The sequence below is a fragment of a genome, unplaced genomic scaffold, assembly GCF_019419815.1.
Source record: "Pyrus x bretschneideri cultivar Hongxiangsu unplaced genomic scaffold, Pyrus_bretschneideri_v1 Contig3, whole genome shotgun sequence".
Lineage (NCBI taxonomy): Eukaryota > Viridiplantae > Streptophyta > Magnoliopsida > Rosales > Rosaceae > Pyrus > Pyrus x bretschneideri.
Window position 1 is genome coordinate 1,734,575 of NW_025999612.1, and position 27,865 is coordinate 1,762,439.

At 40.6% G+C, this 27,865-nt stretch overlaps 2 protein-coding genes across 2 annotated transcripts; one reads left to right on the plus strand and one right to left on the minus strand.

The window, feature by feature from the left end:
* Positions 1-12,381: 12,381 nt before the first annotated feature.
* On the plus strand, positions 12,382-14,546 carry LOC103954108 (protein DETOXIFICATION 49-like). The gene has a single exon (XM_018649122.2). The coding sequence runs from the start codon at positions 12,824-12,826 to the stop codon at positions 14,351-14,353; it is 1,530 nt and encodes a 509-aa protein (XP_018504638.2). The 5' UTR covers positions 12,382-12,823; the 3' UTR covers positions 14,354-14,546.
* Positions 14,547-16,384: 1,838 nt separating this feature from the next.
* On the minus strand, positions 16,385-17,002 carry LOC125479624 (probable amidase At4g34880). Its single transcript, XM_048589169.1, has one exon. The coding sequence runs from the start codon at positions 17,000-17,002 to the stop codon at positions 16,385-16,387; it is 618 nt and encodes a 205-aa protein (XP_048445126.1).
* Positions 17,003-27,865: the final 10,863 nt, after the last annotated feature.

Below are 27,865 nucleotides of genomic sequence, written 5' to 3' on the forward strand. Positions count from 1 at the left end.
CTCTAACCACTAAAAGCACAAACACTTTAAAAAATAATTGTTATTTTTGACGAATGAAACATGAAATCTAACTTTTAGTTCCCCTTCCATTTTATTATCATTTGAAGGAGCACTAATATGGGTCGCGATAATCAAACACACGAACTTTGAAACAATGTCACAACATACGAGATAAGCATATGAAGTCCAGACACCTATGTTCATCCCAATCGGCATCCGAAAATCAGATGAACTACCAAGTTTCTTATAATGAAGAAAATATAAAAAAGACACGCTCTTAAGTTTTCCTTATCCAAAACTACTAATTCCTGCGGGATACATATAAACTCTACGACACCCACAATGTTGAGTTGCACTCAACTATGCTGATCCAAAGGTCCTCTACAGTTCAACAGGATCTTCTCTGGATCCATTTGGTGAGAATCTGTAAATCGTGTCCGTTCATCGTACATCGTGCGGTTAGTTTTTGTCAAGAACTCTTTATGCATATTTTAAAATAAAAATATTTAAAATGATTTCTGACTGCACAATGCACAATGAACCGACACGATTCATGGATCCCCAAGATCCTCACAAAGAGAATCTGGACTCCTCTAAAGTCCCATTTGACAACTCTCAACATTCCCTTGCTTTGGCAGGCAGATGACATTTGAGGCAGGTAGGGCCGGTCCTAAAATTTTTTAGGTTAGGGAAAATGTGCCCTAACTTTATATAAAATTATATGTTTCACCCATAAGACTTTAATAAAATTATACTTATAAAAGCACTTCAAACTCAATAATTTATAAACACGGTAAAACTAATTTATTTTATCTTGAGAGAAGGGAACCAAAAAACCCCGGGCTTACAAGTAAATAGATGATAATTTTGTTTACTTCTATCTAAAATTTTAATGTGTTTTATGTAAATCAGGAGATGTTTTTTATTATTTACTAACCTTGTCAATATGTGACTAAAATTAGGTTCCCATCCCTCATTTTTCTTTCTCATTAATTAAAACCTTCTTTTTCATTTTTCATCAAGATCCCTTGACTAATCTTCATGTCATTATTTGAATATTAAAATTAGTACAAGTCATCATATGTCTATTTAAAAATGAAAACGTATTAATCATTTCCAAATATATCTTTTTAGTATTTTTTTCATATATTTCTATTTATAACTTTTACCTTTTTTTTATAATTTCTACCAATATTATTTAAACAAATAAGGTTTCATTTTAACAATTAGGTTGACTTGGGACCGGATCCAAAATGACTCAAAAAATAATCATATTTTCGAGTCTTTAATTGATATGTAAAAGCAATGAATGAGCGCCAAATTAAACCTAGTATTTGTAAAGACATATATACATTAATTCCTTGAAGGCAAATGTAAAAGCAATGAATGTGCGCCAAATTAAGCCAAGTTTTTAAACCAAATTTTCATATGATATAATTGTTGATGATTGAACTGTAACGACCCGTCCCCAAAAATTATGATTTTTATAATTTTTAAATGTGAATTTACGAAAATGCCCTTCCAGGCAAAGACGTTGACTTTGTTGACTGTCTTGTCACGTCATGTAAGGTTTTTTTTTTCTTGCGTATCCTCGTAGTACTCGTTGCTACGGACGCGTAGGCGCAAACGGAACGCAATTTGGAGTTATAATGAAGGAGATATTAACGTTTAAAGTCGGGGGCATTTTAGTAAATTAATTATTTCTAGAAAGCTCCATATTTTTTTAGCTTAATCTGGAAAGCCACATGTGTGGCCCAGATTTAAAGACAGAAAGGATGGGCGATAGAGATAGAGTATAAAGGAGAGAAAGGAGAGAGGAACTAGAGTAATCAGAAAATGAGAGATGAAAGGGTGACCAATTAGAGAAGAAAGAAAGGAGGGGAAATGAAGGAGGTGCAGAGCACCCAACCAATTCGACTCGTACACCCATGACAACCCGGTTTCGAACCGGTAGAATTTTCCCGCGATACTCATCCAATTTTGAAGCAATTTTCACCCATTCACCACCACCAAACCTCATCACCACACCCCCCCCCCAACATCCATTTCTAGCTAGAATCGACACGGATTGGTTGAGATTCACGAAGAAATACCCGTGGGTGTCGCGGAAGCCATTTCCTGAGATCCAGTAATCTTGAAACGTTTTCCTTCAATTACCACCACCAAAACACTCCTCAAGAGGTCAGGATTAAAGCCCAATCAGTGCTTGGAGCGTCGAAGTTGATTTGAGGACGAATCAATAACACTAAAATTCTAGGGTTCCGACGGGTTTTAGAGAAATTGAGGCTTTTACTGGAAAAATTGGCCTTAATCACAGGTATGAAAGTTGCTCCACTCACTGAGATCTTCATTTCTATGAAGTTTGAGATTTTTAAGAAATAGTTGAATTTTCCGACGAGTCGGGACAACCGACTACCACCGACGGTAACGCGTGCGGCGGCACGTGGCCAGGGGGCCTTCGATGCCATTTTTAGGATGGATTAGATGCCTTGAGTTCAATTATGATAATTGCATGCCGTTCGTTCATCACCAAACTTTAACATATTATAGTACGTAATATTAGGAGACAATAAGAACTTACGGATCGGGAATCCGACGTGCAGATCTTCTCAAATTGGATTTGTATGTTTGTAAAATAAAACATTAACCGCCACTTGGTTTTAGCAAGTGGCGAAGATCCAACCGTTGGATCGTAATGAAACTTTAGGATGTTGTTCTAGAAGTATAATGTGGACCTTTGGAAGTAAAGGATCAGAAATCCGTGATGTAGACTTTCCGGATCAATTTACGAAGTGATGTGTTTTAAGTAAATTATGTATTCTATCGATAAGAATTCTGAGATGTAGTTTGATAATTATTCTAGGTGATGATCATTCGGGACATCTCGATATTCGTGCTAGGGAGTGTAGCGCGGACCTCTAGGTGAGTGGGCTTTTGGTTTTCTATATATATATATATATATATATATATATATATACTTTTCCCAGAAACTGTTTTAAATGGAATTTCATTTAAAATGCCAAGTCATATTTGCTTTATGTTTTAGCATATGCATTAGTATAGTTTTCCATAATATTGCATGATGCTGCGAAGGCCCAGGTAAGTTCAGGTGAGTACATATTAATGGTATGGTTGCATGTAGTTGGTTATGAGTCTTCCCGAGGCCAGGGCCTAACCTTCACGTGATCGTTCACCTTCCACACCGCACGCTTACCTTGGATCCAAGACAGATGCCAGGCTATCGTACAGACCATATTACGTGGTTTCGACTCGTAGGTAACCTGCGATTCGTCGCACAACCTTTACATGATTGTAGCACTTGAGCGTACTTATTTACACCCAGCCTGTCATACAGACCACATTAGGTGGTTCCGACTCGTGTGCAGGTTTAGAGCCGTACAGGTCACATTAGGTGACTCTGGTTGGATTGATGAGCAATAGGTTTAGCCGTACACGTCACATTAGGTGACCCCGACTGGCATATCATTTTTACATTGATTTATAACACCTAACTTACATATTTACCGTTGAGATACTTGGCATGGCATATACTTTGATTTACACTGTTTTTTAACAAGATTTTTAAATACGTATGCATTGCTATTTTCTGGGAAAATTATACGGGTTTTACGGTGAGGGGTTAATATGTTTAGAAAGAGAAATGTGTTTTCAAAAGCTTTGTTTTTACCCACTCACGCTTTTTGTTTTTGCGCCCCTCCAGGTTTTAGCTGCTGAAAGTTTGTATCGATGAGGATTCTTGGCGAATCTCAGTATAGGTGGCTACCTCTGAGGGTATGATCCTTACCCACACTACTGTACTTTACTTATGCTCTGACGTCGCATATGAAATGGGTTCATTCCCGCTTACAATGCATTCTTGTCTTTAGACATTATTAGGTCAAAATTTATTCACATTTTCCACATCACTATACTTTATGGCTTCTTCACCTTCCAAGTGTCAGCCAGCACAGCTCGATTCGGAGTCCTTGTGGACATTCTGGGTCGGGGTGTGTCAGATCTATTACTTAAGGACCACTCATTAGTAACTAAAAATAAATTTACAACCAAACATAAAGTTGTAAAAATTTGAAACAATAAAAATGCACATAACATTGCAAACTCAGGACCACTCTTTAATTGAAAAGTAATAAAAAACACACATAGTATTTCAAACTCGGAACATCCTCTTCAACTTTAAACTTCATAAACCACCACTTTTGATTAACTTCTTGACTATTTACCAAATTTTATAAATTTATACTTATGAAAAGAAATTCGTAAAAATTGCAAAGTAAATAAATGCACATAGGGTTTTGAACCAAGGACCTCCTCGTTAATTTTAAACAATATACAACCCCACTTTTGATTAACTTCTTGGCTATTTACCAAATATTATAAATTTATACTTACGAAAAGAAATTCGTAAAAATTGTAAAGTAAATAAATGTAGATAGGATTTTGAACCGAGGACGTCTTTGTTAATTTTAAACAATATAAACCACCCCTTCTAATTGAACTTCTCAATCATTCTACCAAATTTTATAAATTTATACGATTCTAAAAAGAAATTCATAAAAATTGTAAAGTAAATAAACGGTTTTGAACCCATAGCACCCTTGTTAATTTTAAACAACAAAAAGCATCAATTCTAGTTAAACTTCTTGGTCGTTTAACAAAATTTTATAAATTTATTCACTTATAAAAACATATATGAATATACCACCCTAATAATTTTGGTACCTCCAATTTTTTTGGGCTCCAAACGGTCGCTGGGACCAGATTAGGCTAGGGCCGACCCTGGAGACAGGTTACCATTGTCGTGCCGTGCATTGGCAACCGTGATTATAGGCATCCCCAATTCTCCCAAGTTCTTGGTGTCACGGGATGACTCTTTAAGCCTTCCACCCGTGCGGCACTTAGACTTGAATACCTCGATGAACAAGCTAAGTAAGCCTTCGAAGCCTCGCTTCCCCGGATTGAATCACAAAGAAAGCTAAGATAGCTTGGAGAATGCTAAAATCACTTAGAAGATGGGAGAAAGGAAGCTTTGTATTGAAACTTAGGAGAACTTTACAATTGCTTACAATTCTTGGATGCCTTGACCAAATAGCCTTGCCTCCTATTTATAGGCCTAAGTAACCTCCTCAATGGAGGGTTCTAGAATTCCCTACTTACATCCAAAAATATCTAGTATAGTTCTAGATACAACTTGCCTAGTCTAGATTGTTCTAGGTGAGGCTTGAATTTGTACACTTGTGTGGATTATTCTGGAATGCCCTAGATTATCTTGAACACTCCGCCATGTTCTTGATTTTTCCGGGAGGTTCCAGAAGCTTCTATGAAGACAAGGCTTTATGGGCTTAGATATATGATGTCTTGGGCGTTTTCTTTTGTTTGTAACATATGGCCCGTGACATCCTCCCCTACTTAAGCCGTCGACGTCCTCGTTGACTCTTGCCTGTCGAATGTATTAATCAGGTCCTTATAGTGCCATAAGGACGTCTCCTTCTCCCATGTTGCTTCGGAAGATGGTAGCCCTTTCCATTTGACAAAGTACTCCACATGTTTTGGTTGTCTTGGTCGCACCACGACACGCTTGGCTTCGATGCTCTCCACTTCTTTGTCAAATGCCTTCGTCATCAAAGGGGGTGCTCGATGAGACTCACCTCGGCTTGGTTCCTCATTGTCTGCATGATAAGGCTTCAAGTTGCTCACATGGAACACCGGGTGAAACTTGAGACGGGGTGGGAGTTCCACGACATAAGCGGTTTTGCCAACCTTCTTGATAATAGGGAATGGTCCCTCATATTTCCGCAACAAGCTCTTGTGCAAGCCACGAGTACTCTTGTGCTGAGACGCATTAAGCTTCACAAAGACTTGGTCGCCGGTTTGGAACTCCATATTCCTTCGCTTACGATCCGCCCATTTCTTCATCTTCTTTGAAGCCTTCTCCAAATGAGCTCGAGCAAGTTCGTGGGCTAATTGCCACTCCTTAGCGGTTTTGAAAGCGGCTGGACTATTCCCCGTGTAGCCAGTCACGACCGTGTTCGGGGTCAAGGGTTGTTGCCCTATAGCCAACTCGAACGGACTTTTCCCCGTCGACTCCAAACGTTGCAAGTTATAAGAGAATTGGGCAACATCAAGTAACTTAGCCCAATCTCGTTGATTGGCACTAACATAGTGCTGCAAATAAGTCTCTAACAATGCATTAACCCGCTCAGTTTGTCCATCAGTTTGGGGATGAAAAGCGGTGGAAAAGTCTAATTTTGAGCCAAGTAGCTTGAAGAGCTCCTTCCAAAATCTATCCGTGAAGCGAGCATCTCGATCACTGACTATGCTCCTCGGAACACCCCAATACTTCACCACGTGCTTTAGAAACAAGCGTGCAGCTACTTCGGCTGTGCACTCCACAGGTGCGGGTATGAAAGTGGCATACTTGGTGAATCTATCGACCACGACGAAGATAGATCCACATCCATCAGACTTGGGCAAATGTGCGATGAAATCCATGGTTAAACACTCCCATGGTCTTGATGGGGTGGGAAGTGGTTCTAACAGTCCTCCCGGTTGCCTTTGTTCCACTTTGTCTTGTTGGCACACAAGACAAGTCTTCACGTATGAATCTATATCATCCTGCATTTGTGGCCAATAATAAGCATCGCTCACCAAAGCCAATGTGCGGTGAGTGCCAGGATGTCCTGCCCACATTGAGTCATGGCACTCCTTCAGGATTTCTTTCCTTAAGTTTCCCCACTTTGGGACGTAGATCCGCTTGCCCTTGGTGTATAGCAAGCCATCCTCAAGCCAAAACCTTCTTGTCTTCCCATCCTTGACAAACTCCATAATGTTCTTGGCTTGGACGTCATGTGATAAACCTTCTCGGACACGGCCCAAGAGATGGCTTTGCGGCTTGAGTACCGTAGCCATTAACTCTACTCGTCTACTTAGAGCATCGGCCACCACGTTCTCCTTCCCTTGCTTGTACTCTAGCTTGTAATCAAACTCCGCTAAGAACTCTTGCCACCTTGCTTGCTTAGGTGTGAGCTTTTGTTGGGTTTGAAAGTAGCTAGTGGCAACGTTGTCCGTCTTGATGATGAAGGGAATACCAAGCAAGTAATGCCTCCAAACTCTAAGGCAGTGGACGATGGCGGTCATCTCCTTTTCATGGGTCGTGTACCTCTTCTCGGCATTGTTTAGCTTGCGACTTTCATAGGCTATCGGATGTCCCTCTTGCATCAACACTCCTCCTATGGCAAAGTCGGAAGCATCAGTGTGCAACTCGAATGGCTTACTAAGGTCGGGCAACCTTAGTACAGGCTCCTCTATTAGGGCCTTCTTCAACCTCTCAAAGGCCTCTTGACACCGGTCCGTCTATTCCCATGCCTTGTTCTTCTTAAGAAGGTCTGTTAAGGGTGCCGCTATGGCTGAATACCCTTTAATGAATCTCCGATAGTAGTTGGCTAGCCCCATAAAGGATCGTAGTGTTGGTACCTTGGTCAGCGGTTCCCACTCTTGAATGGCCTTGATCTTGCCCTTTTCCATCATAAGTTTCCCCTCCTTTATCTTGTGGCCAAGAAATTCTACTTCTTTTGTGGCAAAGGAGCATTTCTCCTTCTTGACATAGAGTTCATGCTCCCGAAGGGTCTTGAACACTATGTGCAAGTGCTTGACGTGCTCCTCCAATGTCTTGCTATAGATAACGATATCATCAATGAAAACCACGACAAACTTGTCAAGATAAGAATGGAATACCTTGTTCATCAATGTGCAGAATGTTGCAGGGGCATTGGTTAGACCAAATGGCATGACTTTATACTCGAACGATCCATATCTGGTCACCATCGCCGTCTTCGATTCGTCTCCAGGGGCTATCCTCACTTGGTAGTATCCCGATCGAAGATCTAACTTTGTGAAGTACCTTGCTTCACCAAGTTGATCGAATAAGTCGGCGATCAACGGAAGTGGGTACTTGTTCTTGATGGTAATCTTGTTCAATGCTCTATAGTCGATGCACAACCTTAGGCTACCTTCTTTCTTGCGTTGGAACAAGACGGGTGCACCATATGGGGACTTGGAGGGTTGGATGTAGCCAGCATCAAGTAGCTCGTTGAGTTGCTTCCTCATTTCCTCCAACTCGGGTGGCGACATCCTATAAGGTGATTTGGAGAAAGGCTTAGCACCAGGCTTCAACTCAATCGCATGGTCGACCTCTCTCCTTGGTGGCAACTTCTTTGGCAGTTCCTTAGGCATAACGTCCGCAAACTCCATAAGGACGGCTTCCACTTGTTTCGGCAAAGGCCCGTACTTCTCCTCCCCTTCATTCAACATTAGGGTTGCAAGAAATGTGGCCTCGCCTTTCTTCCAGGACTTGGCAAATTGAATTGCCGACAAGTGCTGGGTACACTTCTTGGCTTGCCTCTCCAATGGCACCAGGCAAGGTTGTCTTCCGTCGTCCAAGATACAGAAAATATTGTAGAAGGGAATGGGAAAGGCTCGTACCTTGTCCATGAACTCTAACCCAATGACTACGCCATAGTCGTCCATCTTGACTATGGTGAAGTCGATTTTTCCCTTCCATGCGCCAATGTCTACTTGTACATTGCGTGCAATTCCGACAATGGGGGTGGCAGCGGAATTTACCGTCTTCACGCTACCGGGCTCCTTTGTGACTCGGAGGCCAAGCCTTGTGGCTTCCTCCGACGTCATGAAGTTGTGGGTTGCTCCCGTGTCCACCAACACACGCGTTGTCTTGTCACCAGTCTTGACGTCAACGAACAATGATCATCCCTCAACTTGAGCCTTAGGCTGTGGGAGGGTTGTTTGGATGGCATTCAGTAGACGGATGCATCCCATCCTTGCATCGTTACTCTCCTCGGCCTTGTCCTCCTTGAAAGCCATGGCTTTAAGGGCCTTTTTTTGTGGGCAATCTCGCATCATGTGAGGGCCATCGCATAAGTAATAAGTGGGTTGCCAAGACTTACCCTTGCTTTTGTCATGCTTATCGGCTTTCTTCTCCTTCGGTTTGCTTGTCTCAGCCTTATCCTTCGGCTTATGTTCTCCCCCACTTTTCTCATGGTTACCCCTCTTCCCCGTGGACTTGGAATCACCTTGGTGGCTTGATTTAAACTCAATCAAGGATTCGGCGGCGGCAATGGCATCAGACAATGTTTGCACGTGTCTCCTTTGTAGTTCGAGTTTTGCCCAATTTTGCAGTCCATTCATGAAGTACATGAGCTTGTCTTCCTCTAACATGTTGGGCACCTCGAATAACAAACTCACGAAGGTGTTGACATAGTCTTTGACGCTCCCTGTTTGCTTGAGCCACCTTAGTTTCTCCTTGGCTTCGTACTTGGCATTTTGGGGATAGAAGTGCAACATAAGATCTTTCTTAAATTCATCCCAAGTGGTGAGGGAGAACGTACCTTGCTCAATCTCCATGCTCCGACGACGCCACCACATAAGGGCATTGTCAGCTAAGAACATGGTTGCCGTTGAGATTTTGGACTCGTCATCTTCAAGCTTCAGGTACTTGAAGTATCGCTCCACGTTCCACACGAATGTGTCGAGCTCCTTTGCTTCCCTTTTCCCATTATAGGATTTGGGTTTAAAGGAGTCGATTACCTTGGAGTCCAACGCCTTGATTTCCCTCGGCCCTTGCACGAATTGCTTCACGACTGCTTCTTTACAAAACGCCACATCTCCCTTAAGTTCCCTTGTGTCTTTTATCTCTTCTTGAAGCGCCACAAACCTTGCCTCTATGTTGTCAAGGTGAACCTGGACTTCCCTCCACATCTTGTCTGCCATGGTGTTAAGGGCGCCAAGGAGCTCATCTCGTAGCCTTTCCACCAAGCCACGCAGTTCATCCTTACCATTGTCCACCATGGTTTGGATTTCCTCCTTGTCGACAACGTCCTCATCAAGTCGAGTATTGAACTCGAGTATGGTTCGTTCCACCTTCTCGAGTCGCTCCTCTATGGTCTCCATTGATGCTTGCAAGTCTTTTAACTTTGGCTTGCTCTTGGCAACGTCTTGGACCTCGGCAGTACGCTCCCTTAGATCGGAGACTCCGGACACCATCTCTCCACTTGCCATATCCTACTTTCCTTCAAGTGATTCACGAACTAGGCTCTGATACCAGTTGTCACGGGATGACTCTTTAAGCCTTCCGCCCGTGCGGCAGTTAGACTTGAATACCTCGATGAACAAGCTAAGTAAGCCTTCGAAGCCTCGCTTCCCCAGATTGAATCACAAAGAAAGCTAAGATAGCTTGGAGAATGCTAAAATCACTTAGAAGATGGGAGAAAAGAAGCTTTGTATTGAAACTTAGGAGAACTTTACAATTGCTTACAATTCTTGGATGCCTTGACCAAATGGCCTTGCCTCCTATTTATAGGCCTAAGTAACCTCCTCAATGGAGGGTTTTAGAATTCCCTACTTACATCCAAAAATATCTAGTATAGTTCTAGATACAACTTGCCTAGTCTAGATTGTTCTAGGTGAGGCTTGAATTTGTACACTTGTGTGGATTGTTCCGGAATGCCCTAGATTATCTTGAACACTCCGCCATGTTCTTGATTTTTCCAGGAGGTTCCAGAAGCTTCTATGAAGACAAGGCTTTATGGGCTTAGATATATGATGTCTTGGGCGTTTTCTTTTGTTTGTAACATATGGCCCGTGACACTGGGAAAAACAAGGAGTTGAGAGAGATGTTGAGCACACGATTTTTTATTTTTTCTGAAACAAAGGAAGAGTTTGTATTGATGTGGATTTAAGTGGACAATGTGAGGTGTTTGTAAAGAGTGTGAAGAGTGAGGGGTAGCATTTGAAAGCATGTGGTGTTTATTAAGATAAATTTTTATTCATTAATAGCAAATAAATAAGCACAAAGAGAAGATAGCATACATATATTTGGGCCTCAATGAAATATTGTCGGGGATTTCAACCCATTCGAAAGAAAATGAGTGTATCAAGCATGCGGGGTCTAGTCAACAAAATATAAAGTGTGAATAAAACAGTCCAAAAAATTAACTATACCTAGTAATTAATATCCCATTTCTAATTTTATTTAATCTAACAACTAACATCCTTATTAAGTTAGGCTACGATTTATAAAAACTAGTCTCTTGCCACTCACGCATGCGTACGCATGTGGCAATTGACTCTTTTTTATTTATTTATTTATTTTTTAAATTTATTTATTTTAGATATTATTTTTTATTAAAATATATTTTGAAAAATAATGAACGTAACGACCCACAGTCCCACTATGTAGTTTATATACTAACAACAACTCTTGATAGGCAACATTCACTACCAAAAAATAAAAAATCACCAAAAAATAAAAAATCACACTAGACGAACAACATCTATTGTCTAAACACTAATTTCCTCTAGGAAGCCTTTAGCCAACGGAGGTTCGTCAAGCAAGATTAGTCAGGCAAAATGTGTCACGCGAACCCTTGAACGATGAAAACACAATTCCTTAGGCAAAAAGTAGCTAACCCGATGAAAATGTTGAAGATAGTTCCTAGAAATAAGCTGAGGAATATTGTAATTGATTGACATTAGTTTCCTTTCTTTTCTGTATGTATAGCAAACGTAATTATAGGGGCACAGATCCTCTCCGGATTTGAGCCTAGGGATCAATAGATTCAGGTCATTGAAATTAGATCCAACGGCTACAAACAGGAGGCCTCCCTAAAAGTTATAATAATTGTAACCGTTGGATCAAATTTCAATGGCCCGGATCTATTGATCCCTAGGCTTAGATCCGGAGAGGATCTGCGTCCTAATTATAGGAGATAGTCTAGGATCCTAATTGATCCTATCCTGTATAAAGATGTAATAGATGATACAGAAATCAATTTCACCAAATATTTTTCCTGTATGGTACAAGAGCAACGATCTTGGTAACCTAGAGAAACCCTAGCCGTCACCATGAGAGACGACAATGACAACTCAAAGAAGCCAACTCAATTGAGCATGGCATCCAAATTTGACGATCCCAATCATCCACTGCATCTTCATCATTCAGATCAGCCTAGGTTGGTACTTGTATCACAACTCCTGAATGAGGATAATTATAACACATGGAGTCATTCTATGACTATGGCCTTGACAGTCAAAAAAAAATATGGTTTTGTTGATGGGTCAATCAAACCAAGTGAAGAAAACGTTGATGAATTGCAGCTGTGGATATTTTAGTAATTATGGTTTTGTGCATGGTGTGCATAGCTGGTTTGTCCTATTTCTATCCCAAAATTAAGATAAAAAGTTGCCTTTGTCTATATCCCAAAAAAAAACAATTTACTATTGGTAAATAATTACACACGTGTTATAATTTGTATCACAACACAACCTGAACTTTGTCTTGACCAAAAGTGACCTAAACTGGAAACGTTCTTCATGCCTCTTAATAAATTGAGCACGAAAAAACGTAAATAGTAAGTTTGACTCGTAGTAATAAGGTAGACAAAAATTGAGCCTTTAATTGAGGTCATCACATTCACTTCTTTTGGTCCATTTGGAATTTGCAACTGAATGGTATCCCTGTTGAGCCTGCAGACGCCCCAACATTGTCATCAAGCTTTGGTCATAAAAAGACGCTTGAAACTCCCAAGAATTTCAGTTGGAACTTGGTCTGTATAATAAGCTCCAAAGTCTTTCTCTATTTCTTTTTCATTTTTTTCTTTTCCAGGATGGCCGTCCAAAAGTCCTGAGTTTTTGTTTTCTTTTCATTCCTATAAACCTCTCTAAACCTCCCCTTTAAATCCCATACATCCTTCCGCACATACCCAATTCAGCAATCCCTCTCTCTCAAACAATGGACAAATTAGCTCCCTTGATCCCAGAAAGCCCAAAACTTGAGCAATACAACCAAAATCACCATAAAACCCACCTCTCTCTGGCTCTCATCGAAGCCAAATGCATAGCCAACATAGCTTTCCCAATGGTATTGACAGGTCTATTACTCTACTCTCGCTCAATGATCTCCATGCTCTTCCTAGGCCGCCTCGGCGAGCTTTCATTGGCGGGTGGCTCGCTTGCTATAGGCTTTGCCAACATCACAGGCTTTTCTGTTCTCTCTGGCCTTGCCATGGGGATGGAACCCATTTGCGGCCAAGCTTACGGGGCCAAAAGATTCAAACTTTTAGGCCAAACCCTGCAGAGAACAGTCATTCTTCTTTTCTTAACTTCAATCCCAATTGCGTTTCTGTGGTTAAACATGAAAAGAATTTTGCTTTCTTGTGGCCAACAAGATGAGATTGCAACTGAGGCTTATTCTTACATTCTGTACTCTCTTCCTGACCTCATTGCTCAAAGCCTTTTGCACCCCTTGCGAATTTATCTCCGAACTCAATCCATAACCGTGCCTCTCACATTCTGTGCAGCTTTGGCTATTCTTCTTCACATTCCCGTCAATTACCTTCTTGTTCATGTTCTCAATCTCGGGATCAAAGGCGTGGCGCTAAGCGGGGTTTGGACTAATGTCAACCTCGTAGGGTCATTGATTGCTTACATTGCAATCTCGGGTGTGTACAAGAAAACTTGGGGTGGTTTTTCCAAAGAGTGCTTCAAAGGGTGGAAGAATCTAATGAATTTGGCCATTCCAAGTTGTATCTCGGTTTGTTTAGAATGGTGGTGGTATGAGATCATGATTTTGCTATGTGGTTTGTTGCTTAACCCTCAAGCAACAGTTGCTTCAATGGGAATTCTGATCCAAACCACAGCTTTGATATACATTTTCCCATCTTCTTTAAGCTTTGGTGTGTCAACAAGGGTGGGAAATGAGCTTGGTGCTAACCGCCCAGAAAGAGCAAGACTTGCAACAATCGTAGGCCTATCTTATAGCTTCATATTGGGATTTTCAGCATTGTTGTTTGCCGTGACTGTGAGGAACATTTGGGCCAGCATGTTCACCCAAGAGTCGGAGATCATTGCATTGACATCAATGGTGTTGCCAATTATCGGCCTATGCGAGCTCGGAAACTGCCCACAAACAACAGGTTGTGGTGTTTTGAGGGGAACTGCTAGGCCTACATTGGGAGCAAACATAAACTTAGGTTGCTTTTATCTTGTGGGAATGCCTGTTGCTGTGTGGTTGAGTTTTTATGCAGGGTTTGATTTTAGAGGACTTTGGCTTGGTCTTCTGGCAGCCCAAGGCTCATGTGTTTTGACCATGTTAATTGTTTTGCTTAGAACCAATTGGGATCTTCAAGGCCAGAGAGCCAAGGAGCTCACAGGAACTTTCACCATTGATGGCGATGATGATTTTCAAGATATTGATGAAGCTAGTGAGTCTTTGAGTCCATCACCAAACACACAAGAATGCAACAAATTATCACTGGTATGACTGTAATCATTGACCGATTGTTGATGTGAGTTTTCTGTTGAGAAACATAGTAGTATCTGCTTTGGGAGTTTTGAGGCAATTTTGTTTCTTTCTTCAAAAAGAAAACCAATTCTATAGTAAATGACATTGAGAATTTTTTATGAAGGGATATTTTGTAGAACCAATGTTTCTTCTTTTGACAGATTCGGAAGTACCATGCTTTTGTTCATAATTGTTTAATTATGTGGTCACATGGGTTTAGTGGGATTAATTTGTTTTATTTAAGGTCTACTAATTAATGGGAAATATAAAAGGATCAATGTTGTTTTTAGTTTCTTATCTTGTGGCGATTTGTTTTGTCTTTTATGAACTTAAATGTTTCAGAAATTTTAAATTTTGGGTTCTAATTTCTAACATAAGTGGGTACGGATGCGTTGCCATATGACTGCCAACTTCATACCCCAACCTCTCATTTGTGCTATACCATTTTCACACTAGCTTTTTCTTTCATTATTTTTGTCTGCCAAATATGTCAAACAAATATGAAGTGATATGTATGCCATGCCACATATGAAGTTTTCTAGTACCTATTTGTTGGAAGTTTGAATGAAAAGTAGAAAGTCTTTTTGTCCCACTTGATGAAAGGTTCAACACCAGTTTATAAGCATATCCAAATATAACTTAGTAAATTCACCAATGTGAAAGCTTCTATCTGTTCATACTGGTATCCAATTCATTACATTACAGTTTAGAAGCATGAAGAAAATTGAGGCTTTGGCCCTACCAACATACACAAATACTAAGTTGCACAGACACGAGCACACAGATACTGTGACACACGACATGGCAAATCTCACAAAATAAGAACAAGGTCACGGCCAGCGATTAAAACAATAAGAAATATTACATATATTAAGATATTATAGGATTGAGTTTGAGAAGATAAACCCTTTGGCACTACTCATTATACGTGAACAAAACTAAACAACATCTAATTTAAATTATGCACACGCAATCAAATTAATCAACAACTATTATCTATGCAATAGACATAGTCAACCAAAAATTCAAAATACACAAAACCCAATCAAAATATGCAATGCCCAATCCAAATGTGCAATGCTTAGTTTTGGAGTCCAGGAGGAGTCATGTCCCGCGCATAGGAATTAGGATGCGTATTGCTAGATCATGTCCTGCGTTGCTGCTCCTTCATTGTTGTGCTACTGCAATGCCCAATCAAAATGTGCAATGTTTAATTTTGGAGTCCAGGAGGAGTCATGTCCCGTGCATAGGAATTAGGATGTGTATAGCTAGATCATGTCATGCGCTGCTACTCCTGCGTTGTTGTGCTGCCGCAATGCCCAATCAACTAGCTAGTTGCCTACTAGTTGCTAGATGATGTGCAAGTGCGCGTAGGATGCGGAACCAAGTGGCCAAAGGGAGTTAAGGAACTGAAGAGAGAGAGAAACCGGAGAGACGAGAGGAGGCGGGGTCGCTTCGAAAGAAAGGAAGAGAACTGAAAAGGGGGACGCCAAATTAGAGAGAGAGAGAGGACTGAAGTTAAGTTGAGGTCAGGGAGCTTTTCAGTCTTAGTTTCTATATTTCCAAAACTGCCCCAAAATGTTTTTGAAATTTACAAAAAAACCCATGTTTTGACCGTGTCCAAATCATGTCCGGGGCGTGTTGGCGTGTCCGAGTCCAACACTCTGACACTTCAAGGTTTCGAAGCCTCCGTGCAAACTTGCACAAATGTACTTAGGGCCTGTTTGGGAGTGAGGTGATTAAAAAAAAAGCTACTATGAAAAAAAGCTATGAAAATTTTTGGTGTTTGGTAAACTTTGAAAAACAGCTTTGTTTCAAAGTTGAGAGTGAAAAAAAGCCCAAAACCAGGAGATGACAAGAAGCTGCAATTTGCAGCTTCCAAAAGCAGCTTATTTTCACCCACACACGGGTGAACAGTGTACATGTTTAATGAAATATGAATAACCCAAAACTGCCCTCCCTTTCCCTTCACCTACGCTCTCACCTTTCCAGAGCTCTCTCGCACGCTCTTCACCTCAGAGCTCTCTTGCATAATCCAAACCAGAGCGATCTCTCTCCTTCTCTCGTTCTCACCACACCCTGGCCGCCTCTGGCACTCCATCTGTACGGCGCGGAAAACGACCGGATATACGACCACTCGCTCAAGCTACCCTTCCCCAGAATCACAGCCCCAGAGCTCCTCAGCTTCGCCACAACCCCGGCATCCCTCAGAACTTTGGAACCCAACAGCGCAAAGGAGCCGACGGTGGTGTTAAGTTTGTCCTTGGTGCCAATGTTGTCCTTGAGCAAAATGGGAATCCTGTGCAGCTTCGGCAGTGCTCTGGTTCTGGCTGATGGGTTCGATTCCCATTTCCAACGTTGTTCGTCGGCGGAATCGGCTTGGGAAAGCGCATCTGGGTTCACCTCCAGGACCCCTCTAAGGTGGCTGTTGAGGGTTTGGATTCTGTCCAGGTAGAACTGAACCAGTTGCCGTGAAGTCAGAGTCTTGAGCTTGAAAGCGATCTGGAGGTCGTCAATGGTGGATTCTTCAATTGGGGTTTCGGACCCAGATGAGATTTTGGATTGAAGAATTAGAATAAGAAACGAGAGGAGAGAGAAAAGTCTCTGCCTTGAATTGGTGGTAGCCATGGAATTGATGAAGGCTAGAAATTGATGGGTTTTTTTGCCATTTAAACAAAGGTTGTTTGAAAATCAATATTTTTGCGATTTCATTTGTTTATTGTTCCGGGATAAACAAAGTAGTTTGTCATACTAATTAATATTTAAGATAAAGTTTATAAATATTTTTCTTCTAAAAATAAAATATATTTAGTAATTCACTTTTATTTGTTAAGAAAATTAAATTAATAGCACATCTAGTAATATACCCTTTTTGGTCATTTCACACAGTCACAGCTGTTTTACAAAAAAGTTTACCAAACACTATGATACTGCTTTTTTTTTCCAAAAGCACTTTTACAAAAAAGTTTACCAGACACTTTGCTGGCTTTATTTCACAGCCGCTTATTCTCACAGCAGCTTTTTTTCAAAGCACAGCAATACCAAACCAAGCCTTAGTAAATTCATCAATATGCAAGCCTCTATCTCTTCATACTGCCAATATTCGATTCATTATACTTCTGTATACAGTTGGTTTCGTTTTTAATATGATTTTGTACATCCTTATATTCATGATCGTTGAATTTGAATTGGATTGATTAAAAATTGACAGACTTTCATATTACTCAATTCTATTTACATCAGTTTTTTATCCCGTTGTTATAGCAGACTGTTCTTGTTAATCATTAAGAAATAAAAGTTGTTATTTTGTTTAAACTGTGATATTGAGTTTGTTGTTGTTATAACACTTATGTTATTGTCTTGTCGATTCATGTTCTGATTGCATTCTTACACTACTAAATTGTCACATGAACCATTGGATAAATGTATTCCCAATTATTCATAAAGAAGAGGGAATAAAAAGTATATAATGTCAGGGGAATGAATGAATTCGGTTTGAAAGTTGAACTAAATGTTTGGATTGGGTGACAAACGCCTAAATGAATATGCAATAGAGCCTCGTCCTGAAATAATTCAAGACAGATGTAGGATACCTTATTCAAAAGTTTTTGAAACTCAGTCATGTATGATGCAATCATCAAACATTTGATTCTTTTGAACCATAACTCATTATAGGCTTGAGAAACAAAGAGAAGATATGTACGAACGAGATATCCAACAATAAGAAGAAGGAAATTGATTGAATTGAGGAACTCCCAAATATATGAAGATCTCATATGTGTCGATATCAATGGTGACTCATTATTTCGATGAATCGTATCTTCCCAAAAAAAGATTATGTAAACACTTACTAGAATTATCACCTATTAGATTCCACTGTGGAAGAAAATTTTTCCTGAAGAATTCTCAATGATATATATGATCTAAGGATTACGGGCTGAGATTAAAACATTAAAATTACGTTCATTATTCTTCACCCTTGATATCAAATGCAAGAATGAGTGATCATGTATCCTTGGTGAGGTGATGACAAGAGATGATATGCAATATTATCAAATATTGCATGTATATGCACGATAAATGAGTACTGCTAGTTTGCATACTATACATGATGTATTAGTTTTGACAAAAAAAAAAAAAAAAAATTGTTTGACACATTCTAACAATATAGGTGTAGGTGCATATTGATATCAATTACATTAAATTAATTTATTACAGTTTCTTATTATTTCTCAGTGGGAATTACTCAATTATTTGGCCTTCTGGCTTTATATATGGATGACGGAGATTCTCTCTCTTTCATTTCCTTGTAATTTTTGTAACTCATGAGAGACTTTGATTTTTTGTATTCACTACCATGTTATTTATATTTATTTTTATTTTTACAAATGACAAGGTTATTTGTAATAAAATCATTAAATTTTATGAAGAGTTTGAACTCAAAACATAATAAGTTAAAAAAGAAGACCCTATTGACTAGGAAAATACGCCACCTAAACTAAGTTAGGGTTGTTGCTAAGAGTACATACAGCACGAACTTCCATCATTTCTCTTATGATCATCCTCTCCATTCCTCTTAAATTCCAGTGTATTCTCATTGGCCAAAACGGGGTGTCCATCGGGGTGGAGTTCTAGTTGTTTTTTCTACGTCACTAAGTTGTTAGGTTGACTTTTTGGCCTAATCCTTTAGGATAGTGTTATTCACATTGCTCTAAAAATTCTCGCCTTACGCCACTAGATGCTAGGCTGTTAGTCACCACTCCAATAAATACTTAAGCGTTTGAAAATTAAGAAATGGCGCATAGACCTCTTAGACACCCACCTAGCCTGCCCAGACCCGCCTAAGTTGTGACTCACTTAGACAGAAAATAGATAACTCTCATTTTGTATTATATTTTTTTTCAATAAATTGTAAGAGACTTGTTGAATACTTAAATGAACACACATTATATGCTTGTTCCCCATATGTTTTCATTATATTCCAATACTTCATAAAAAAAAAAAAAATATATATATATATATATATATATATCGTTCTATTTTGTAGCTTATGATGAAATTATATATTTTTTAAGTATACACAATCACTTATTTACACAAAATATAATAGATTTACTTAAATCCGCCTAATCTGCCTAGTCGCCTGCCTAGGCACTAGGCCCTAGGCCACCGCCCGACTAGCACCTAGTATCTTTTAGAACCTTGGTTATTCACACCCTTTTTCCTACCTTTCACACACCCTTATTAATTTTTGTCAATTGATCTTCTTTAATTCATTTGATCCGAAGGTCGAAAATTGAGAGAACGTAAGAACTACAAATGGGTGTGTATATAGCAACACCTAATCTTTCATTATCCATGTTACTTGAGTTATACATATACAACTAATTCTACACAACAAAACTCTCCTTTTTCTTTTTTTTTTTTGTTAGTGTTGAATAGTAATCAACAATCAATGACAAATTTATATATATATATATATATATATATATATATTTGAATATACTAATAAATAATAAATTGTAAATCAATAAATTAATGGATTATGAACAAACGAAATTAATATCAAACAAGTAAGACAATGATCAAGACTTGAGTATCGCAATGTCCTTAAAACATAATTTTGTCTCTACTCAGTGCTTATAGTTCACTGGATGTCTGCATCACCAAGATTCAACACTCAAAATTAGGATTCTAGCACCAGAAAACTTGGTTTCTAGCAAATGCCTTTGTGGTTCTCTCAGAATGATAAGGTTGTATGAAGAATGATTTTCAGTGTTCTGAATAAGATGCATATGCATGTATTTACAATATGCATATACCTGTTCGCAATAGGTACGAAGATGGGAGGTGACTTTCGAAAAGAAGGGATGTGTGGCTTCATCGGTTTCTAAGAACTTCTCAGACTTGACCCAAAATGATGAGTTTGTTGAAATTAAAACGTTAAAAAAATTAATTCGAAATTGAAATATAATTAATGAATCCAAGGCCCATCTTTTGACAATTAAGTATATTACCCAAACCCCTAAACCCAAAGTTCAAGCCCAATTTTGCTCTCCAGTGTCCATCACTCCAATCACTTTGTAGAAAGACTTGATGTTATAAGGCCTGTGAAATTTTTCCACTTGACCAGTGTGAGACAAATGAGATAGAAGGGAATTTCTCCTCAAAAACTCCAACAATTAAGAGCGGGTTATACAATGTTTCAATTAGGTTGTTATGTACCGAGGGGGACAAGTTAAGAGATATATTGTTTCACCCATTCATCGGCTTTGTAAAACCATACTGGGTTTGAATCTTCTTAAAGAGAGCATGATATTCGTGCATCAACATAAATTTCTACATTCTTCTTGAGAAAGAAAATGTTATTTTTGTATTTTATAATTGTAATTACCCTAATAATAGGCAGTAACTAAATATATACTATGGAGCCCAAAATAATCCCAAAAATTCTAGAGGCGACACGTGGATTTTTGTTCAAGAAAGACAGGATTGCCCTTAATAAATGGGCAGGCTTCTCAAATACTCCCACGCGTAGCTCACATCCCTAAAGGTCCAAGCAGCAGAATATGACTACCCACAGCCAACCTACCCTTGGTAAGAAAAGGTCAAAGCATTCAAGAACTTTTCGAAAAAGCCCTAAACACTTTACTCTTTAAGAGAAACTAACTTAGGCATCGGAGATCCATTGGCCTAACCCCCCCCCACCCCAACCTCGTCGGCGTGTGAGGCTTAGGTCTTTGATCAAAGGTGTTGATTGTTTTGCAGGTGCATTTCCGTCAAGACTGAAGGTGGAAATTTGCATCAACAAATAGGTGCTTTCATTGAGAGCTGATTCAAATACTCGAAGAAGCCTCTTACATATGTTTCTTGAATTTTCTGTTATGTTGAATTTCTCACACGCTGTATCAATTAATTTTTCTTAGAAAAGTTTCTTGATCAATCCCTAGAGAAAGGATACAATGTTTGGAAATTCAGAAACTACGACGAACGGAACCCTGTACGTATAAGGATTTGACCGAAGAGTGGAGATGAGGACGTAGCCCCACGACGACGATCCTTAAGGCTCAACGTGACGGCAGGAGGAGCCCCACCGTCGCGGAGTTGCATCATCACCGCGGCTACCCAGCAACCGCGGTAAAGCAACCAGGCCACGACACCACTTCCATCACCGTTGCCCTTGCAGCATTGCACCCACCCAAACCCTAGGTAGGAGACCCAGGTCCACTTCCAAGCCCATGGGCAGGAGGCCCAAAACCTATCAGGTGCTACAGAAGGCCCGAGGTAGGGGGCCCAGCCCACCACAGCAACAGGCCTTGCTACAAAACAAGCTGAGACCCGAGCACAGAATGCGGTAACTACTGCTAGCCAGGCAGCTCAACAAGCCTAAGCCACCCAGCTAACAAGCAACGATATGGCAGCCCAACAACCAGGAAGGCCCATGGCCATACGGGCCCAAGTCGAGCAGACGCTAATCCAACGTGCCCCGCGACCCACTTTAGCAATATGTCCGGTAACCTAATCCAATCCAAGGCCACCTCTGGCGATCCAGATTTCGACCACCGGTCCTACGATCGACTCAGGGTTACTTTCACCCCACTTTTCTGCATGAATGCCTGCTTTGGGCTCAAGTTTTGTATTTGCAATCCACTATACTTCCACCACACATAGAGATGCCCATTTCTCAAACTCTTCCAATCCAAATGGCGAGCATTACCGGCCATAGCAGGTCGCCAATTTGACGAGCGCCCTCTCGCAGCAAACCACCTTTGTGAACTAGCTCCTCGAGCGCATCGAGATGTAGTGCGCCCCAAATGAGGTGTCTCAAAGCAGGACAAAGGTAGAAGAACATTACTCATTCCAGCGACGTCTCGGCAAAGAGTCGTTTAGCCTGCCACGAACTGTGAGTTCGATTAGTGTACACTATCATTTAGGCCCTTGGGAAATGTCTTCTCCCATCTAGATGCGCAAAGAAGCGTTTATTCCCAACTCGGCTCACAAGTCAATGTGTATTCGAGGTTGGTTCCACACTCCGATAAGCACTCAGGACATTACAGAAGAAACGTCTACATCAGGCTAGGCCTACAAGGAGATCCTCTTGCGAAGCATCGGAGTAAGCAGCTGCATGACGAGCAAAGAACAGCATGAAAATAGTCTAACTCAAGTTCCATTAGCAGCCCCCTCCAAGAGCAACAGCGAGCAACATAAAACGAACCACATATACCATGATCGTGGCATAGACGAGCAGGACATGTCGAAAAGCAACTTAGACCAGCAGGTTAGCACCAGGGGTGGTCGTAGGCTCCACTGCCCCACCAAGCACAAATCCAGAAGGAAGTACAAAGGCTCGTAGCAGAGCAGCTACGTGGATTTCAGCGTATTAACTACCGATGTTACCCTTCGTAGAGACGTGGCCAACCTAAGCAGGTCACCTTTTACAAACGAGATCGATTAAACGAAGCCACCGTGGAAATTCAGCCTTCCACATTTTACCTTGTTCAACGGAGATGAAGACCCAGACATGCACCTGATGCACTACCGAAGCGTCATGACCCTCTACACCAACGACGATGCTCTCATATGCAAAATCTTTGCAATGAAGCTCCAAGGTGAGGTGTAAAACTGGTTCCACACCCCGTCGCCGCACTCAATCCGAAACTTCAATGAATTTTCCTAGTTTTCACCAAGCAATATTTGTCATACCGCTCAATCAAGAAGAAGCTTAGCCACCTCTTCAACATAAATGAGTCACTTCACACATACGTCAAGAGGTTCAAGGCAGAGAATGAGAAGATCTTCGAATGCGATGGCAGCATCGCATACTCAACTTTCCAAAAATGACTCCTAACAGATCACCCACTTTTCGGAGAATTGATCATGGGCGAGAACTTGACCCTAGCAAACTCTTCTGCTTTGGTAGAAAAGCACTCCCTTTGGGATGAGAAGAAGTGCTTCCATAAGCTACCTGAGCAATTGCGCAAAGCTGCAGAACCGACTCAAAATAAGGCGAGTGATAAACCGCTCAATAGCAAAAGCAAGCCAAGAGATAGACACATAGACCAATCCCCAGCAAGGAGAGGCACAACACCCAAGACGTACGCCAAATTCTCAGTCCCAATTAACCAGATCTTTCTCAACCTCAAGGATAAACTGTGGTTCAAGCTGCAGCCACCCATGAAGGAAAACACCTCCAAGATAGACCAAACGAAGTACTGTGCATTCCATAGAGGCCCCGCGTATACAACCAACAACTGCACTATGTGGAAGAGGTGCCTTGAGTCGCTTGTGAAGGAAGGCAAGTGCGAACAGTATGTCGACAGACTAGCTACCCGGCCAAGGCGAGAAGTAGATGCCAATGCCGAACTACCAACCAAGACAATCCGAATCAACGGAATCTTTACCGAATCCGAGCATCTGGGGTCCACCAATAACTCCAAGAAGAGGAAGATCCAACAGGCGAGATTAGTCTATTAGGTTCAAACTATAGATGTTGTACCTGGACCAATCGTCGGCTTCACCGAGTAAGACGCCAAGGGAGTAGACTTTCCCCACGACGACACTTTGGTGATTTCTGTTCAAATGGCCCATGCCATCGTTGACAAAATTATGGTGGACAACGGTAGCTCAGTCAACATCTTACAACTGTCAGTCATCTAGAAGATAGGCCTAGAAAGCACAATCCAACGCAAGTAGAGGTGTCAACCAGATTCAACAAACTCACCTTAAATGCCATTAGCATTATCATACTCGACGTAACTAGCCCATCGATTGTCTTATCGTAAACTTTTATGATCGTCAGTGACCCATCTCCACATAATGGGATATTAGACCGACCCTGGCTAGTGAAGATTAGAGCTGTGACCTCGATTAAGTATTAGAAAATCCGATTTCGCATCCCAAGAGAAGCAGTCGAAGAAATTAAAGGCGACCAAGCCATATCTCATAAATGCACATACAAGTTCTTAAGGAGTCAAAGAAGAAGTTTTCTGCCCCAGCAGTAGCAACTGAAGTGCAGAATGATAACTCTACCTCTGCCAAATAACAATTGTAGCAGGCAGGTCAAGAATATGGCATTAAGGTCAATAGTGCTCTAGAAGATGAATTAGGATGGAAACCTGAGAAAGACGCCAAAGACATCATTCTTGACCCTCACCAGCCAGAAAAGATGGTTAGAATTGGCTCACGTCTGAGCCCAATAGAAAAGCGAGAACTCATGGCTTTTCTTAGGGAAAATCGTGAGGTTTTCGCATGGTCATCCTCTGACATGTCTGGTATTAATCCAACGATAACTTGCCACAAGCTGCACGTCAACCTCGCTACCAAACATGTGATCCAGAAAAGGCGACATTTCACACCCAAGTGAGTAGCAATTATTGAAGGAGAGATCGACATGTTATTGAAGGCCAGATTCATTAAGGAGTGGCTCAGCATGGCTGGCCAATGTCGTGCTAGTGATGAAAAAAAAGAAGGGTAAATGGAGAGTATGCGTGGATTACACCGACCTCAACAAGGCATACCCTAAAAACAACAACCCAGCTCCCCAGATCGACCTGCTCGTTGACTCAACATCTGGGAACCAGCTGCTCAACTTCTTGGACGCGCACTCAAGCTACAATCAGATTACCATACACAAGCTTGACAAGGAGAAAACCACATTCATGATCGAGTGAGGCACATACTATTACAAGGTCATGCCCTTTGGCCTCAAGAACGCAAGAGCAACTTACCAACAACTCGTAAACACGATGTTCAAGAAACAGATTGGAGTCACAATGGAAGTCTACGTCAACAACATCATTATGAAAGGCAAGCAGTGGTTAAACCACATTCACAACTTGGCAAAGACTTTTGACATTCTTCGAGAGTACAAAATAAAGATCAACCCAACCAAGTGCATTTTTGGTGTCTCCTTAGGTCGATTTTTAGGTTACCTTGTAACCCAACGAGGAATCGAGGCTCATCCAAGGTAGATCAGAGCAATCCTGGACATGAAATCGCCCACAACTCTAAAAGAAATCCAAAGTCTGACCGACAAGTAGCTGCACTCAATCGTTTTCTCTCGCGATCCACCGACTGATGCAATCCATTTTTCAAGGCGATCAAAATGGTGAAGAAGGACAAATGGAACAACGAGTGCGAGAAATCATTTCAGGACTTGAAACAGTACCTAACATCACCTCCATTACTATCCAAGCCGGAAGCAGCGAAAAACTTGTACATCTATCTAACGTTATCAGAAGTAGCAGTGAGTTCTACCCTTATACAATAAGAGCTAAGAGCCCAACTGCTTGTATTCTATACATCCAAAGGTCTCATTGATGTAGAAACCAGATACCCAAAGATTGAAAAGCTAATTTTGGCGCTAGTTGTTGCAGCTCATACCCTACTTTCAAGGGCATATGGTCATCATCATGACCTAGCACCCACTGTGATCAATTTTGCATAGTCTATACGCTTCTCAACGATTGATGAAATGGGCATTGGAACTCAGCCAATACGGCCTCGCATACCAACCCTGCACGGTAATAAAGGTCTAAGCATTAGCAGACTTTGTAACGGAATTCACCCCAAGCCTGAAAATGCTGTAACTCAACTCGAAGACGCCTTGGAGGCAACCAAGCACACCGTAGCCGCACCAGCCCCACTTGCAGGAGATTTCTAGTGTTTGCACGTCGATGGATCATCCAACTACCAAGGATTTGGGCAGGCCTAGTTCTTACTACCCCAGACAGTTTGATGCTCGAGCAGGCGATCACTCTGAGCTTTAAGGCATCGAACAATAAAGTAGAGTATGTGATAACTCATCTATTTCATGCATTTATACCATCCATTTGTAGCCTCTTTGTGATGTTTTTAAGTTAAATTGGTTGCATTTTACCTTATTTTGGGTTAGTGTGCAATTACATGTACTTTAGGATCAATTTGAAGGCAAAAGAAGTGAAAACATGCCATTTTTGGGGTTGACCCTTATTCAAACGTGGAAAGAAGTTTAGTGGCCTGTTTTGAAGCCCAAGTAAAGAATCGAAGATGAATCTGGCTTGTTGGAAGACCAGGAGCAGAATAGGAAAGGAATTGGAATATCTAGCCTAATTTGGATGAGCCAAATACGGAAAAACGTTCAAAAATTTGGCTTAATGGTTGGGATCACCTTGCAATCAGCTACAACCCCATTTAGCCTATAAATACTAGGGTTTCAGATCACTTTTTCACAAGCCCCCCTTGGGGGTTGCCCAGAGCTCTCTCTCTTCTCTTTCTTTGGTCGTTCTTCTAGAAACAAAACCCTATTTCCCTTCACCATTCGTTGCCACCGAAGAAATCACACAGCCACGCTGTTCTTTAAGGATTTCAACATCAGAATTACTTCAAAGGGGTTTCTTCTATGAACTTTAATTTCACTCATGTTGTTCTTGATATTTATATATTTTGTAATCATGTTGTGTAATTAAGCTCATAGCTGGGGAATTCGATGTAACCTTGCAAACCTACCCTATGTTATTAAGTTAAAGTATTCTAACTACCAATATGTGTTCTTGTTTCATTCAATGATTTTATAGTTTAATTTGTTTGATAATCTTAATGTTTGATCACCATTAGGGTTGCTCATGAATTATTTAATCAAGGTTATAGTACACATCATGCTTAATCTTGGTAGACAAGTGAATGAATGAAGAAACTGCTATGCATACATCTTGCCATGTGATTTCTTTGGTTCTTTGAAGTTTTCTTGTTCTTAATGGATTCTTACTTACTAATCTAAGTTAAACATCACAACTAGATTACAGATTAGGAGTGCTTGATCACAACCACACATCAAATGGATGATCATAAATGAGTAAAATTAACCCTAGTTGCAAATTGGAGAGTTGAATGCATTTTGACTTAATTTTCATGGAATTGGTTTGTAACAGTGAAATCGGTATCCTTAATTCCATTCCCATTGTTTTTGAATCATTATATTATTCATATTTACATTCTCTTGCATTTTAAGTTACTCTAATTCTCAAATCAAAATTAAAACTCAATTTGTGAGTTTCATTGTTTAGTTAAGATTCACATAAAGCTAGTAATTTGTAGAGGTCTAATCAGTCCCTGTGGTTCGACACCCTTACTTGTGCCACTATACTATCCTTATTTTTGCACTTAAAAGGAACACAATAGTATGAAGTCCTACTAACAAGTTCCACGAGAAGAAAATGCCCACACAAACGCACTAGCAAGCCTAGACTACACACTAGACCATCAACTCAGGCACTTCATCCCAGTCTAGTATTTGGAAATGCCAAGCATAGATGAGGAACCAGCAGTCGAGGTGGTGCAGATCAGCACAACCCCGAGTTGGCAAGATCCCATCATCGACTACATAGTCAATAGAACGTTGTCCGTAGACAAACTATAGTCCAAGAAGCTCTAGATGAAGGCAACAAGCTACTACATTTGGAACGGCATGCTCGTTTGAAGATCCTTTTTAGGACCACATCTCTGTTACCTATC

What these genes read in the sequence shown, in the direction of transcription:
- LOC103954108 (XM_018649122.2), top strand. Translation starts at nt 12,824, where the DNA reads ATGGACAAATTAGCTCCCTTGATCCCAGAAAGCCCAAAACTTGAGCAA.
- LOC125479624 (XM_048589169.1), bottom strand. Translation starts at nt 17,002, where the DNA reads ATGGCTACCACCAATTCAAGGCAGAGACTTTTCTCTCTCCTCTCGTTT.